This window comes from Carlito syrichta, unplaced genomic scaffold, assembly GCF_000164805.1.
Source record: "Carlito syrichta isolate Samal-C Ts95f unplaced genomic scaffold, Tarsius_syrichta-2.0.1 Scaffold308018, whole genome shotgun sequence".
In the NCBI taxonomy this organism is placed as follows: domain Eukaryota; kingdom Metazoa; phylum Chordata; class Mammalia; order Primates; family Tarsiidae; genus Carlito; species Carlito syrichta.
Genome location: NW_007252114.1, coordinates 193005 through 211305, shown reverse-complemented (window position 1 = coordinate 211305; position 18301 = coordinate 193005). Strand labels below are relative to the sequence as shown.

Genomic DNA, 18301 nt, shown 5'->3' with positions numbered 1-18301 from the left:
GCAGTTATCGACCTCATTGGTGATGGGAACATCAGCTGGCAGAGAAACTGAGCAGACGCTCTAATGCCTGGGTAGAGAAGTACTCCAGGGTAGCCTCTGCAGAACAGAAGAACTGCATCTTGAGACAAGGTGCTGTCTCTGTGTTGCATTGAGGCTGCTCTTTGCCTCCTCAGAGGAGATTGTCCCCAGTGCACAAGCCCTGGCAGGTAACAGCAGATGAGGAACCCCAGGTGATCCACCCCCCATCCTAAGCCAGCTCCTGACTGACAGATGTAGAAAGCAGAACTGTCAGAGAAGGAAGCTGGTAAGTGCCTAACTGACTCCCCTCACTCCTAGCAACAAGTGGAAGAGATCAGGAGGGCAAAGGAGAGACAAGAGTCCCCATTCCACTGCTGTGAATTGGATGCCCTGGGAGCTGTGACGAAGCTGAGAGAGGAAGGAAGGCAGTGAAATCTCGAGAGATGCTGTGGCTGTGTCAAGTTGTTTCAGCCCCCTTCCCTCACAGGGGCGTGCGATATCTACCAATTGCAGGCAGCAGGGGGTGAAAATTCTATCAACTTAAGTTCCAACAGCAAATAGGAAACAGCCCTGCAGTCGCAGAACCCGTTGCAAGAGGGAGCCCGCCATCTCAAAGAGACATACTAAAGTTGAGAGCTCTTTATCAATGCTTTGGGGGGGGGTAGGGGAATTGGTTTGTTTAGTTATCTCATTTGGTTGCTTTGTTGGTTTGTTTCCTCTTTTCTTTCTGTCTTCTAGTTCTCTTTGTTCTTTCTCTGTTTTTTATGTTTTTTTATTTCTTTCTATTTTTCTTTCCTCTTTTTCTCTCTTTCTCCTCCTTCCCCCCGCCGACTTTTTTCTTTCTTTTACCCTGTCTTGGACACAGGAACTATGCAAGCATATCCACTGTAAGATCATATTGTACAGAGATGAAGAGTGAGTACCAGCTGGCCCGTTCACCAGATAGCAAACATTATGACCTGGCAATAGATTCAATCCTTGCAGCCCCTCCACTCCCTAGTAAGTGCTCAAAATTGTAAGACAGCACAACACTCCACCCCCAGCCCTAATTCATAATTGAACAAACCTGAAACCCCGGCTTAAGGAAGGACAAAAGTTAGAGCAAATATCAGAAGTACCTGCTTCTCCATTTCCCACTGAGCAACTGAATTAAAGACAAAGATAAGAGAACTGCTACAAATGAAGAAAAGCTGCCAGTAACCATCAGAGTCCCAGCAAAAAGTCAGTGCTAGAAAGAACAGCTACTGGGGCACAAACAATGGCTATCTCCCAGAGCAACAGTACCCAGAAGGTACTTATGGCGATCAGAGAATCACCGGATAGAATGAGTAAAAATCAAGAAATAAAGGGGTTAAAACTAAAGGAAATTGCAATGGAGCTAGACAGGCTCAAGAGAGTGTACTTAGAAATAACAGAAAGAAAGAATTCCATCCAAAAAATAAATAACAAAGTGATAAGCATGGGAAGAAGAATTGACCAAGTAGAAGAAAGAATCTCAGAGCTGGAAGATCAAAATATAGAATTAATCCAATTTATTAAAAATATAGAAGGCAGGGCTCGGTAGCTCAGCCTGTAATCCCGGCACTTTGGGAGGCCAAGGCGAGTGGATTGTCTGAGTCCATAGGTCAAGACCAACCTGGGCAACTTGGCAAGACCTCGTCCCTACAATAAATAGAAGATTAGCCAGGTGTGGTAGCGCTCACCTGTAGTTCCAGCTACCTGGAAGGCTGAGGTGGAAGGATCACTGGAGCCCACCAGGTCAATGCTGGGGTGGCTGTGAGTGTGCCAGTGCACTCCAACCTGGGTGATGGAGTGAGATTCCAATTCAAAATAAATAAATAAAATATAGAAAGCAAATTTAAGAAGAAAGAGGAAAGTCTTCAAGAGATGTGTGATTTTATCAAGAAACCAAACCTATGTTTGATTGAAATACCTTAAATAGAAAGAGAAATAGAAACACCTTGGAACTTTAAACAGTCCATGAGGTCATTCAAGACAGGCCATAACAATGACTATACAACACAAGAGATCCAAAGAACCCCTGCAAGACATCTTATGAGAGGACAAACCTCGAGACACATAGTAATTCTCTTACACAAAGTAGGTATAAAAGAAAAAAATCCAAAAGGCGGGAAGGAAAAAAGGTCAGATTACCTACCAGGGTAGACCAATCATAATTGTTGCAGACTTATCTGCAGGAACACTACAGGCCAGAAGGAATTGGACCTCAATCTTTAATGTTCTCAAAGATAAATAATTTCAATCAAGAATTCCTACCCAACCAAACTAAGCTTCATCAGTGATGGAGAATTAAAATCTTTCCAAGACATTCAATTCTTAAGAGAATATACTGCTTCAAGACTAGCTCTACAGGAGATGCTTAAAAAGGTGCTGTGCACAGAAGAAAAAAAGAAAAAAAGGAAGCCTGTGTACTCCACAAGGTCACAGATAAACACAGAAGCAGCAGAACACATAGCATATCCACAAAAATGAAAACACACATATATATGAACACAAAAGCTAAATGAAAACAAAATAGCCCTATAAGAGCATTATGACAGGGACAAACTCTCACATTTCAAAAATCAGCTTGAATGTAAATGCACCACTGAAAAGACACAGAACAGCAAGCTGGATAAAAACACATGACCCAGTAATTTGCTGCCTCCAGAAAACTCATCTCACCACAAAGGATGCCCACAGATTCAAAGTTAGAGGATAGAAAACAAATTTTCAGGTGAACATATCACTAAAGAGAGCAGGAGTCATGATCTTAATATCAGACAAAAAAAATCCCTTTAAGTTATCAAAAATTTTAAAAGATGCAAAAGGATAATACATAACGATAAATGGTTCCATCCACCAGCAAGAAATATTCATCCTGAACTTATATGCACCCAACACAGGAGCACCAGCTTTTATAAAGCGGCTACTAAGTAAACTAAAAAAGATATTGATGTTAACACTAGCTGGGACTTAAATTCCCCACAGACAACACTAGATAGATCATCAGGGAAAAAAAATCAGCAAAGATATCTGGAACCTCAACTTGATGCTTGACTAAACGGTCTTAGTAAATACCTATAGAACACTACACCCAGCAAACACAGAATATACATTCTACTCATCATCACCTGGAATGTACTCCATGATCAACCACATCCTTGGCCATAAATCAAGCAAAAACAAATTTCACAAGATTGAAATACTGCCATGCACCTTCTCAGACCACAGTGGAATAAAAATAAATATTACCAGCAACAAAATTCCCCCCAAATCCACAAAGGCATGGACACTAATCAGCACGGTGCTGAACAACTCCTGGGTCAACATAAAAATCAAAACAGAAATTTAAAGATTTCTGGAAACAACTGAAAGCAAAGAAACATCTTACCAAAACCTCTGGGATGCCATGAAAACAATACTAAGAGGGAAATTTATATCTCTATGAAAACACATCAAGAAAATGGAAAGAGAACAAATTTACAGTCTAAAAAAATCACATAAGGGAGCTGGAAAAACAAAGCCACTAGAACCCTAACTTCAGCAGAATAATCAAGATCACCAAAGTAAAAGCTCAAATACAGGATATAGAAGACAAAAATACCACAGAAAAAAATCAAAGAAACACAAAGCTGGTTCATTGAATGCATAAACAAGATTGATGGAACCCTAGCCTGAAAAAGAGAGAAAAGACCCAAATAAACACAATCAGAAATGCAAAAGATCAAGTCACAATTGACCCTGAAGAAATACAAAAGATTATCTGAGATTACTATCACACCTATATGGAAACAAACTCGATAACCTAAATGAAATGAAGGACTTTCTAACATCACATAACCTTCCAAGGTGGAAGCAAGAAGAAAGTGAAATCCTAAATAGACTAATAGCAATCCAGGAAATTGACTCCGTCATAAGAAAACTACCTACAAAAAAAAAAGCCCTAAACCAGAAGAATTTCCAGTGGATTACCACAAAATATACAAGGAGCATCCAATGCCAGTCCTCATGAAAGTATTCCAGGCAATTGAGAAAGACAGAACTCTCCCCAAATCATTTTATGAAGCTAACATCACACTGAAATCCAACCGGGTAAAGATCCAACAAAAAAAAGAGAACTACAGGACAATATCCCTTATGAACATAGATGCAAAAATCCTCAGCAAGATTCTAGCAAATTGGATCCAAAAATACATCTCAAAAATCATCCACCATGACCAAGTAGGCTTCATCTCCAGGATGCAGGGCTGGTTCAACATTCACAAGACCATAAATGTAATTAAATACATCAACAGATGTAAAAACAAGAACCACATGATTATAGCATTAGATGCTGAAAAAGCTTTTGAGAAAATCCAGCATCACTTCTTGATAAAACCCTTGAATACCTAGGCATAGAGGGAGCATACCTCAAAATAGAAATAACCATCTAAGATAAACGCACAGCCAACATATTACTAAATGGACAGAAATTAGAAGCATTTCTCCTGAAAACTGGAACAAGATAAGACTGACACTCTCACTCTTCCTGTTCAATGTAGTGTTGGAAGTCCTACCTAGAGCAAACAGACAACAGAAGGAAATCAGGGTTATCCAAATAGGAAAAGAAGAAGTCGTTATCCCCCTTTGCTGATGATAGGATCCTATACCTTGAAAATTCAAGGGAATCTGTCAAAACCCTCCTTGAACTGATAAAGGACTTTGGCAAAACCTCAGTGTACAAAATAAACATTCAAAAGACAGTTTCATTCTTATATACCAACAACAAACAGGCAGAGAACCGAATAAAAAGCACAATCCCATTCACAATAGCCACAAAAAAAGAGAAAGAGATGAAACACCTCAGCATCTTCCTAACCAGAGAAGTGAAAGATCCTTACAATAAAAACTATGAAACTTTGCTCAAAGAAGTCAAATAAATGGAAACATATCTCATGCTCATGGATTAGAAGAATCAACATTTTTAAGATGTCCATCCTACCAAAAGCAATCTACAGATTCAACGCGATACCCATTAAATTACCAACATCATTCTTCTCAGACCTGGAAACAACAATACAGAAATTCATTTGGAATCATAAATGACCACAAGAGTCAAAATAATCCTTAGCAAAAAGAAACAAAGTGGGATGTATCACACGTCCAGACTTTAAACTTTATTATAAGGCTACAATAACCAAAACAGTCTGGTCTTGGTACAAGAACAGGTATATAGACCAATGGAACAAGTGAGAGATTCCGAAAGCAAAACCTCAATTTCTCAACCAACTCATCTTTGACAAAGCTTCCAACAGCAACCACTGGGGAGAGAAGAACCTATTCAGTAAATGGTGCAGAAGAATGAAACAGGACCTCTACCTATCACCACACACAATAATAAACTCCAAATGGATCAAAGGCCAAAATGTAAAACCTCAAACTTTAAGAATCTTAGAAAATGTAGGCCGGGCTCCATGGCTCAGCCTGTAATGCCAGCACTTTGGGAGGCGGAGGCAAGTGGATTGTCTGTGCCCGCAGGTTTGAGACTAGCCTGGACAACTTGGAGAGACAATGAAATTTAAAAAATTAACCAGGGGTGGCAGTGTGCACTTGTAGTTCCAGTTACTTGGAAGGCTGAGGTAGAAGGATCGCCGGAGCCCAGCAAATCGATACTGTGATGGTCATGAGTGAACCACTGCACTACAGCCAGGGCGATGGAGTGAGACTCCAACTCCAAAAATAAAACAAAACAAAACAAAACAGAAAATGGAGACACCCTTACGGAAATTGGAATAGATAACCAATTCCTGATCAAAACCCTGAAGGCCCATGCCATAAGAGATAAGATAGACAAGTGGGACCTCATCAAACTGAAAAGCTTCTGCAAAGCCAAAGAAACCATCAAGAGAGCAGGGAGAAAGCCCACAGAATGGGAAAAAATATTTGCCAACTGCATGTCTGACAAAGGCCTAACATCCAGGATCTACAAGAAACTCAAATGTGTTGAAAGGAAATAAACAAACAGCTCCATTGAAAAGTGGTCAAAAAACATGAATAGACACATTTCAAAAGAAGATATACAATCAGCCAACAGATACATGATAAATGCTTAGCATCACTAATCATCAGAGAAATGCAAATCAGAACCACATTGAGATAACACCTAACTCCAGTAAGAATGGCCGTCATTAATAAAACAAAACACAACAGATGCTGGCGAGGATGCGGCAAAAATGAATGCTTCTACACTGTTGGTGGAAATGCAAACTACATCAACCTCTGTGAAGAACAGTGTGGTAATTCCTAAAAGAACTAGAAATTGACCTTCCATATGATCCAGCAGTTCCCCTTCTGGGATTATACCTGGAGGAACTTAAATCACTCTACAAAAAAGAGTGGCTAACACTGATGAAACACACGGATGTTTATTGCAGCACTATTTAGTTTACAATAGCAAAAGCATGGAACCAGCTGTGCTGCCCATCAAAACTGGACTGGATAAAAAAAAAATGTGGTACGTATACCTGATGGAATATTATGCAACCATAAAGAAGAAAAAAAGCATGAACTTCACAGCGATTTGGATGGATTTAGAATCTATCATACTCAGTGATTTATCACAGAAACCAAGAACTGAGTACCATATATTGTCACTCATAAGCAGACCCTGAACATTTTTCATAATACTATAAGAAAGGGATTGGCGAGTGATCTTTCACAGAAACAATGATCTGGGTATCCTGTGTTCTCACTCATAAGTGGACCTTGAACAACTACCATAATACTATAAAAAAAGGATTGATAGTAGTGGGAAACTATGTCGCGGGGGGGAGGGGGAACGGGATTGACCGTAGTCGAGATCTGCCTGGGGACGTAGGGACACACCTCATCAACAAGGGTACCTGTACAATGAATATTTGTATACCTCACCCTGAATTGTACCCCACAATTAAAAAATAAAATATATATAAAAAAAGAAATGGATTGGCAGTAGCCAGAAACTGCCGGGGGGCAGGGGACACATAACACTAATAAGCATACCTGACCTCAAACTAGGCAGAGTAGGGACCAAAAGTAGGGACCAAAATTTTCCTGTATGATGATCACTTGTATACTTAATCCTGAATTGTATCCATTTCTTCAAAATAAAAGAAATAAACAAATAAAAATAAACTCAGTGGGATACCTAGGGAAAAAAAGTATTATTTGAATGTGTAAATACCAAAGTCATTCTTCCCAACGCTCCCCCTTTTTTTTTTCAGTGAGACTGTTGGTTTATATTTTCATCAGAAGTAAGTAACACAGTTAAATGTTTCCACGATGCCAGGGGCTGTGGAGATTGTCTGGCCAGGGACTCATTTGGGAATCAATATTTCTTTGGAAACAACATATAATTGAAATTCAAAAAGAAACTCAATTTAAAAACAGACACAAAACATTTTATGAATTCTCAAAAAAGTCATAATTACTCAAATTATCAATCTTCCCTGTTATCTGATTTTTAGATCATCCATTAAGTTTATAAAAGCAGATTTTCAAAATGACAATAGCTTCCACTGTATTTATTTGTCCATTTTAAAGCAATGTTCTTTTTGGGCAGAATAGAGCTTCTCTGTTTCTTCTTATTGGATCTTTCCCAATTGAGAAAGAACCTTTTGTAGATCTGAGTCACTTATTAAATTCCCAGTTCTACTCAAGGAGATTTGGGTCAATGGTTGTGTATCAAGACAGACCTTGTGCCAAGACCCTTCTTAGAAGTAGGGAGACCTTGGAGTTGTTACTTGATCTCTCCAAACTTGTTTCTCTTCATTTAAGATGGGCTGAAACTGGCATCTATGTAAGTAAAGCATTCTAAGTAGTGCCCAGCATATAGTAAGCATTCTACAAACGTTGGCTATGGCTATTCTATTCAAGTGTGATTTCTTAGAACAAGAGTAAATAAATGCCTTGATTTTAGGACCACCTATTTTGGTCTGAGATCTGTATTAGTATAACCGAAAATTGTCTTCGTTCAGTCCACAACGTGGTTTTTAGTTGCTTTGTTGAATAAAATCTAACTTGAAGATGGCTGGGCAATGGAAATTTTGATTTCTAACCTGCCATACTTACTTGAGTGCTCATGGCTCAGAAGCTCATTAACGTCTCAGAAAGAAAAAGAATTTATTAAATCAATTATTGTGCACAGATGAAAGGGCACGTCACTTACTAATTACAGGAGTGGCTAGCACTGATGCAGGCATCTCTTTTATTCTCAGCTTATGGCCCTGTTAACAAGGAACAGTGACTGATGTCCTGAAAGAAAGCATCTGTCTGCATTGCTGGGTTTTCTCAAGAGGAGTTGAAAATAATATACTTGACAGAGTTTAGTTAGAAAAAAAAAAACTACAAGAAATCATTTGTTTTATTTGTGGATAAAATATACTAGCAACAGCTTTAAACAACAATGCCCCATTCACTGACTTCATTTATTTTATTTTTAAAAAGTATGTTGCCTAAGTTTGGAGAGCTATGAAGCATACTAGAAAGTACTTTTTTCCACGCTGAAATGCCTAAACACGTATTTCTTTAGCTAATATTAACAAATTAAGAGAATCACTTTTTTGGAGGAAAGAGCTCTTAAAGAAAATAAGTTCCAAGCTGAGGAATTAAAATCCTCTGAGTTTTATCGCAATAAAGAACAGTTTTCCTTTCCTCTCTGTTTGCCCATCATGAGAGGGCGGGCCTTCACATTCATGGACTCTTTGAGAATGAGACAAGATTAGAATTGTACACCCAAAACAAAACAAAAAAAATCAAAAAGCAATATTCCTGCAATTTGAGGTAATGACACAAATATAAGCAAGATGAGGTTATGTGTTTTGATTGGAAGACATTATCTTTGGCTTGCTCTTACCTTATGAACACTGGATGGAGGCCTATCTTGGCAGAGTTAGGGTCAAGCTGGTGATATTCTCTATTTCTGTCCCATTCTTTCCCTAAAGTCCCCTCAAGTACCCTCTTTTCTGCAAATCACTACATCTCAGAAGTCTCCGTGCCAGTTATTCACATCCCTTTGTGTAACTAAATCAATGTGTGTTCTCTTTCACGAACACATACTTTAGCCTAAATAACTATAGCTAATAATGATCAAACTATTTACTATAAAACAAACACTAAGTATTTTATATAGTTATCTCATTCGATCCTCACAATCATTCTATGAGATAGATAAAATTTTATCCAGTTGCAAATTTAAGCTTCGGGATGATAATTAACTTGCTCAAAGTCTCATGGCTAAAAGTTGTCTGACTTCAGAGCCTGTGCTCTGACCTAACTATTGATTTAAAATCTAAATGATCAGAGTGGCAAGCATCTCAACAGATGGGGAAGTCTTCACAGGGTCTCCCTGCACACCGACATCTATACTCTGAACTGAAGACTTGAATTCCACCTACCAACCGCCTTAGAAGTCATCCCTTATACAGGAATGGTAATTCGATCATGAGATCCAGGTGGCACTTCCAGCTCTACCCTCTATGACCCTTTAACTTGTTCTGAAGTACAAAAGTATATAGCCTTTATGAGAGAAAGAAAAGAATGAAGGAAGCATAATAAAGTATCCAGAATCTCATTCTCTACTTTGTCATAGCAGATTCCCTTCTATGACCAATGTTTCTCTTTTAGCAGGAGAGGTGCCCATGGCAACATGTCAGATTGGAGGAGGATGAATAAGAACATTTATTGGCTGAGTGTGGTGGTCACATCTATAATCCCAACACTTTGGGAGGCCAAGATGGGAGGATTGTGAGCCCAGGCATTCGAGACCAGCCTGGGAAACATAGCGAGACATAATCTCTATAAAAAATTTTTAAGAATTAGATGAGTGTGGTGGTGTGTGCCTGTAGTTCCAGCTACTCAGAAGGCTGAGGTGGAAGGATCGCCTGAGCCCAGGAGGTCAAGGCTGCAGTGAGCCATGATTATGCCATGGCACTCCAGCCTGGGTGACAGAGTGAGACACCAACTCAAAAGAAAATAACAATTTATCATATCCCAAACACCAGAAGACGTGTGGAAAACCTCTAAGATGGAAGGCTGCTACATATGAAAAACAAAAGGAAATGTTACCATGATCAACTTCACAACTCATTGGAACCCAAGACCCTTCAGGTTAACAACATAAATAGGTTTCAGAAAGTTAAAAACAAAGTGTTTAAAAAAACAAAACACAAAGCCAAGTCACATTGAGGGAAATTGGGATTTTGTATGTCATGAGTCTGATTTTTTTTTTTTATGTTGAAGATTGAAGGACAAAATTTTGAGGCTGTTGGCAGAGAATGTTGACTGCTAAGTGGACCCAAAGCTAGGCCCAGGATAGGAATCTTTAGACAATTTAATTCCCTCCCAGAGGTGAGTAGAGTACAAAAACCAAGTCTTCCTCGACACTTGAGAGGAAACCCTCTCTGCCGCACTGCTTGGTGCCTGTTGGGAAAACTTGTCATGTGAAATCAATAACCAGAGTATTTCTGGAGTGCCTGTTAGACACTAAGCCAGTCTCAGAAGTGGGCTATTACTTGGGAGAGTATAGGAAGTAGATCAGATCACACTGCATTTTGAAATGATACTGAATGATCTAATAAAGAGGTCATTTTGACTCTCCGAGTCTGACAGAGCCACCAGGATCACTGGGACCCTCAACCTGTTTTAGGCAGAAACTTCAGGGCCACCACGAGGCTCAAGCCGCCTAGGCCAGTGAGTGTCTAGATGGACAACTCACCTTGAGGAAAATAACCCTATTATGGCTCCTACCAACTAGAGGGGAAAATTCCAGTCTATCTCTAATTCCTACCACCCTTCCCCTTAATGGTACCATCACCTCAGAGAAAAACAGGAGGCTTCAGTGAATCCCACTAATCCTTAGGCCTTGCTGACCTCTCTAGGAAGGGGCGTTTGTCATTTGGACTTCTGTCATTATTTGAATAGAGTCCGGTAAGGGATACAGGCACTCTTCACCTCTCAAAAATCAATTTTACTTATGGCACTGGAAAGTTTAATTCTGATGATTCTTCTCTCTCTGTATCTCCATCTACAATTTCAGGGTAATGACTCACTGCCACCATCTCACGGGGCATAAAGTGTTTTCTGTTGCTTTTGACTGCTTATTTGTTTAAACACCAAGAAAAACCCAGAGATCCCTGGGCTTTCTATGTGCTTCTGTCCCTTAGGGCTGATTACTATTATTTGGTAGTGTGTAATTTTTCCTAAAAGCAAGAAATTTATACAATTAGGAGCAGCTCTATAGAAGAAGAAAGACACATGGGGTCTTTGACGGCCATTTCTACTGCTCTAGCAGGAACCTCAGTGAAATTTATTCACAGAACGTTCATTCAGAGGAAAGCATATGTCCTTACTTTATAACTAGCGTCCATACGTTATACTAGAGGACAAGTTCACATTTTCAAGGAAAAACAAACCTGAACTGGCATCAGATAGCATCTCATGACTGCATTGCTGTCATCTGGAAAATAAGAGTGTCTGACAGCACCTTCTCTAATGTCCTTGCCAGTTCTAAAATTTTACTGTCACTTCAACATTTATGGATAATCTACCTTGTATAAGGCACTATGACGACTGCTAAGAAAAAAAATTGATAAAAGCCAGAAATATAAAAAAAGGTAAAGAGAGGAGATAAAAACACAATGGCTAAATGGATAAAATTCAAATTGAACAAGCAATCCTCTCTGTCTTTCAGGTTACAGACCACCGGAACAGACCTATGTGCGCATGTATGAGTGCAATTCACAGATAAATTCTGTACCATGTCCAAAGGGATACAGGGGCACCAAGGGGATCAAGATGGGTCTAGAGAGCAGGTAGCACTTGACTACTGCATTTCATAAGATTAAATCAGTTGGAGGTGGTAGAGATGCCAAAAATAGTAATAGTAAAAGACTATTTTGCAGCCGGGCTCGGTGGCTCAGCCTGTAATCCCGCGCCTTTGGGAGGCTGAGGAGAGTGGATTGCCTGAGCCCGCGGGTTCGAGACCCGCCTGGGCAGCGAGACCTCATCTCTACAATAAAAATCAAAAAAAAAATCAACTGGGCATGTAGCGCATGCCTGTAATTCCAGCTCCTCGGAAGGCTGAGGCGGAAGGATCGCCGGAGCCCAGCGGTCGAGGCTGCAGTGACCGGGAGCGGCCACTGCACTCCAGTCTGGGTGACTGAGTGAGACTCCAACTCAAAAAAAAAAACACTATTTTTCTTGAGTATTGTAGATTAGTCATTTTGCCCAAGAAACAAATGTTGGTTAACCTACAAGTGGCCAGACAGAAGAGAGGGAAGGGGAAGAACAGAAAAGGAGAGAGGAAAGGTAAAGTAGTCTAAACAAATCAGAGAGCTGGAATGTGAGACTTAAGGTTGGATTTGGGTATGACGAGGATAGAAAATTAAATTAGAAAACAGTTTTAAACCCTAGGGCAAAATATCACACCCTACAAATGCATACCTAACAAATACTTGTAATTCATGTCATTGCTATGAAACTCCGTCTATGGCTGTTTTGTTTCTAATATTTATTTTTCCAATGAATATTTCAATTATAAAATGGACTGTAAGTCCATTGTTCACAGACTAATCCTATAGTGCATATCACAGCTATCATTGCTATTAATTCAATATAGCAATATTATAACAAATTTTATGTCTGTTGGAATGCCTGATTCCGCGGGTTCGAGACCCACCTGGGCAACTTGGCGAGACCTCATCTCTACAATAAGTCAAAAATGAGCCGGGCGTGGTAGCACACGCCTGTAGTTCCAGCTCCTTGGAAGGCTGAGGCGGTAGGGTCACGGGAGCCCAGCGGGTCAAGGCTGCGGTGGCCGGGAGCGGCCACTGCACTCCAGTCTGGGCGACAGAGTGAGACTCCAACTCAAAAAAGAAAAGAAAAAAAAAGAAATACAATTATTGCATATTGAATATTAAAATCAAAATCAAATACATTCACTTGGGAGGGGAGACCATCAGACTGAACTAACCATGAGACCTTGGGCAAATTGTCCTTGTCTATAAACACGGGTTTGAATCAGGTGACTTCAAATGTCCCTTCTAGTTTTAATTTGATTGCAAGTTGCACATGCATAAGTCAATGTGAAATACTGACCAATCACACTTGTATCACACTATATTACGTAGGTCAGACACTCCTGATAGAAAGTTCTTAAGAATTCTTACTGACTAATTCCTGGAGTGATTAACTTCTCTCACTTCCAGAAAATTCATCTACAAAGGTACACCACACCAAGAATATGGCACAGCCTATATTTTTCCCAGTTTGTTCCCAGTCCTCTGGAAAACTTTCCAACCTCTTATAAATACATGAGTAATAGCTTCCAAAAAGCAAACTCAATAGCTTTCTTCTGGACCCTAAAAATCCTCCTTTCCGGGTTGATCGACTCTTGAGAAGCATAGAAACAATATCGTGTGGACAACATCATTATTTTCTTTGGAGCAAAGGACTGTGGGACTTGTGGTGGTCCCTGCTGTATCTGTGGCCAGCTGTCCATCTGGACCCAATTGCGGAGTCTTCCTCTTCACTCTCCCCTCCTGATTCATACTCCTCATCCACTGCATGAAACAGAGGTTTAGGTCTTAAAGCCACCTGCTTGCCTCTACCCATATACTCTTCTTGGCCTGTGCTTTTTTGACGACCAAAGTCGAATGCCTTCCCTCTTCTGTGTGCACTCTTCATTGGGATTATTTCTTGTATCAGTTGTCTTTCCTGAAGCGATGCTTTGCGAGATGGTGTGCTGAATACGATGGGCAGAGATCCTGGATCGCTGCTGTCATCATCTAGAAAAATATCATGACAAGAAAGGCAAAGAACAGACTTCAGGTACACAAAGAAAGATTGGTTGGCCATAGACATAGGCCACAGAGCACAAAAAATGCCGTTCCTTGTCCAACACCAATGCTCAACAGAAGGTTACAGGGTATCACCATATGTAAGTGGTTGCTTTTATCTGGGTTGGTTTTTAATCAATGTTTACCAGGAATCATTGTATTTGAGTTTCACCCCCTTTGACTCAGAAAAAGCAAGGATATGTAGGAGTCACAGCAGAGACCAGGGTGTGACCAGATGTTCTCCTTTCAAAAGAATGAGTCACTGAACACACTGTGGCTGGCATGCGATGGCAATGATCACGATGGGAATACCCACTCTTTGAGAAACGATTGTGTGTCTGCCACTGTGCTAATCATTTTGCATGACATATAATGTCATGCCGCTGAATCCTCATAACAGCAATTTGAGATGAGTAAAATTATGGTCCTCATTTCATAAGTGTCTGAGGTCTCACAACATCCAGTGACATTCAATATCACCCAGCTGGTGAAGATGGGACCAAAGCTTGGCCATCCAGCTGCCAACCTTTCTACTTCACCAACGCAATGCACAGGTGAGGAGAGCTATGTCATGAGAGGAAGAGCCGTTGGGTGACTATGTGATGTCCCCTCTCAGATGATCTTCCAAACACCTGACCCATACCTAGGACATTGCCTTTTCCCTGCTTCAATGTGTGAATATTTCTCACAATCTCATTTATTCTCACTTCTTCAATGTTTTAACCTTATACCTCTTCCTTTTAAGTATTCTTCTGAGAATTTAGGCATTTTCAGACATATATTTAAATCTGAAAACCATGTTCTTTCTCGAATTCTTTATTAAGAAACAAAGCAAAACAAAAAATCCCACAGCTAGAATGAATGTGCCCAAAGCTAGAATGAATGCGCCCATTGATAAAATGTGTTTAGAATGTGGGACACTAGAAAATCTTAAAATAGTCTGGTCTCGGTGGCTCAGCCTATAATCCCAGCACTTTGGGAAGCCGAGGCAAGTGGGCTGCCTGAGTCCACAGGTTCGAGATCAGTCTGGGCAACCTGATGAGACCACGTCTCTACAATAAATAGAAAATTAGCCTGGCACGGTAGCGCGTGCCTATAGTTCCCAGCTGCTTGGAAGGCTGAGGGGGAAGGATCCCTGGAGACCAGCAGGTCGACACTGGGGTGGCCGTGAGTGTGCCACTGCACTCCAGTCTGGGCAACAGAGTGAGACCGTGACTACAAAAATAATAATAATAATAATTCATACCTTAATTTAAAAAGAAAGAAAATCTTAAACTCTCCTGTTCAGTACTGTTTTTCCAAAATGTGATTAAATTATCCTGAAAAGGTAACTTGGAAATTCACTGGAGTGGGGAAGGGGAAAGCAAATACTTTCAATAAAGAGAACAGTGTTCTGCGTATTTCTGTCCCTAAAGTCTGTTCCTTCTCTCACTCTGACCATGCCCTTTGAACGTGAGCTCCCCATCAGTGGACAGATCCTCGCTGAGTTTTCTGATCATCTTCTGGCTTACTGGATAGTGGGATCCAAGCCCCAGGAAGAGGCATGAGCGTGTGACTTCCAAGGTTCCACTAGAACTAAGTGACGAGGATGCTCAAAATGTGAGAAAGACATTAGCTGGGAAGTAGAGGTGAAAGGAGGAAGGGCGGGGACTGTGCTTTGTCCCTCTTGACTCAACCTCCTTCACGTGAGCATCCAGGGAGAGAGGCGTGGACAGTGTTGCAGCAGAATCTGAATATCTGTTCTGCCTTCTGCCTGACTGGCAGTTTGAACTCCTGGACACGTGCACCCCCCAAGAAACAGGAAAAGTCCTTCTGCTCAGGACACAGCCGAGTCAAACACTTGGAGGATAACCAACCACCTGACCCAACATGTACTGTTTGGAGACACAGACCTGGAGAGCCCATCTTCATCCCATCTTCCCTCCAAATTTTAAAAACTGTGGCAAATGATAACATAAGATTTACCATTTTAACCATGCTTTCCATTTAACTACTTATAAGTGTACAGTTCAGTGGCATTAAGTTCCATCATCACCATCCATCTCCAGAGCATTTTCATCTCCCACAAACTACATGGTTTTAAGCAGTTCTCAGGGCATACAAGGGGTTTTAAGGCAAGATCTCTCAACTTATAACCCCAAGTGAACCCTCCACAAACCGAGGAGCCTTGGAAGAGCATGTGGAGCTCCTCAAGCCAACATGAAGCTTCCAGACATTGAGTGCTAGGCAAGTCTTTATCCTGGAGGAAAATCAGGACAGCTAGGAAAGGAAATCACTGAGTCTCGGGCTGGCTGGCCCTGGATTGCCTATGGGATGAGTCCCTCTGAGGTCTCCCCCAAAGCCTTTATGGCTATTCCCTGACCTTCCCCTGGTACAGAAAGACTTCAGGTTTGGAGAGATGGTGGACTCAGAGAATCCATTTTGCCTCGTTACACTGAGGACTATCTCTAGCTCACCCTGATCATTGTTATTATTTAAAACTTACTAAGAATAACTGGGACTATAAGTAGGTGCCTCTTCATTATTTTTTTCTCAGATTTTTAGTTTAATCACTCTCTTTGCCTACCTAGATGAAACTTAGAACCAGTTACATACATTGGAAAGAAAAAAAATTCATTAGAACTAAGATTTCATTTCAAATCTAGGTTAATCCATTTGGAATTGACATTTTAAAGTGCTGTCTTTCTTTCCAAGAACACCTTGATCTATGCATGTCAAGACTTCTTTTTTTTTGAGTCATAGTCTCACTCTGTGGCCCAGGCTGGAGTGCAGTCACACTCAAGGTCACCCCAGTGTTGACCTGCTGGGCTCCCGTGATCCTTCTGTCTCAGCCTTCCAAGTAGCTAGAACTACAGGAGCGCGCTACCACACCCGGCTAATTTTTGAGTTATTGTAGAGACGAGGTCACGCCAAGTTGCCCAGGTTGGTCTCAAACCTGCAGGCTCAGGTACAGGACTTCTTCAATGTCCATCAGCTGTAGCAGTGATAATGGCTAATATTTCTTGCACATCTATATAGTTCCAGGCCCTGGCCTAACAACTTTATGTCTCCGTCATGTGTGTCCCCTCTATGTATGTGACTAACTTCACCTCTGGATGATACAATTGTATGTGGGAGGTACCAATATGATCTCCTTTACAGACATGAGAAGACAGCATGGAGAAGTAGGATTTTATTATTTCTTCGCTTTGGTTTTATATTTATTTTCCTGACATTGTACAGCTTTTATTAAAAGTATGAGTAAGATGTCTTTCAGTAAGAGCATCTATGGAAAGGCTAGGTTTCTTTGGCCTATTAGTCTAGTGAATGATGTAGATATAGTTTCAGCTGTTCAGATGTTGCCTTCTGAAATTAAGCCCTCTTTGTGAAGTGTATTATTCCTTTAATGTTCTCCTATTGTCTTTATAATGCTTATTTAAACTCTGCACATTAGTACTCAGGAGAGGCTGTCCTGTGTTCGTCTCCCTACCATAACCCTACAGTATTGATGCTCATTCCATCAGAAATAACCAGGACGCTACCTTGTGTTCTATTCACTCAAACAACAAAAACAGGGCCAGATTATTTGTGCCAGAAAATTTATTCAAAAAAACTAAACTATTGTATGCCCTAAACCTGTCTGGTGCTCTCTTGTTAGTTTAGTTTTATTTGCTTTTGTTTGTGGAAGAGCTAACATAAAATAATAGCAGTTACTAGAATATGGTCTGGAAAAAGATGACTAGATCAATGAAATAAAAATGAGCGTCCAAGACTCTATCCAGGAATAATGACTTTAGCACAGCAAAAGTGGCGTTTCACCTTGGAGAAAAAGATAATGTTGGAACAGCAGAGCCCTTTGCAAACAATCGGAAGTGCATCTCTGCCTTAATCTTCACGCAAAGACAAATCTCAGAGGGTTGATATTTAAATTGGAAAATTCAACTATTAACGCATTCAATGAGAAAAATTGGGTGAATTATTTTCTAATTTTTCTGTGGAAGATCAGGCAGATTTAATAAAAACTTCCTGAAGGCCAAATCTATCTGAAAACTACAAGGTAAATAAGAAACTTGAGGAAAAATCATTAGCAACAAATAGGAGAGAAAATGGATGTATCCTTGTTTCAGAGAGCTCATAAAATTCATCTAAAGAAAATCAAGAGCCAAATAGAAAAACTTGGGTGAAGCAGAAACAGAAAATTGCTCAAAAAGAAATATAGTTATCTCCAAAATATGAAAGATATTTGACCTCATTTAAAAAGAGATTCATATGCAAATTAAATATGCTATATACATTTTATACAGTCATATCATAGAGTACTAAAAAAAGTTTAACAACAGCCCAATTATGGAAAAGGTTCTGGTAAAGACTATTCTTACAAACCGTTGGTGTGAGGGTAAATTAGTGATATAATCTTTTGGGATGATGTTTCATCAATATATGCAAAA

General features: G+C 40.2%; 1 protein-coding gene across 1 annotated transcript in view; it reads right to left on the bottom strand.

Moving 5' to 3' along the window:
* Positions 1-13467: 13467 nt before the first annotated feature.
* Positions 13468-18301, bottom strand: part of SLC9A4 (solute carrier family 9 member A4) — a 66716-nt gene continuing 61882 nt past the window's right edge. The window contains exon 12 of the mRNA XM_008064777.1: positions 13468-13823. Within this exon, the coding sequence (XP_008062968.1) occupies positions 13468-13823 (356 nt within the window). The remainder of the gene's footprint in view (positions 13824-18301) is intronic.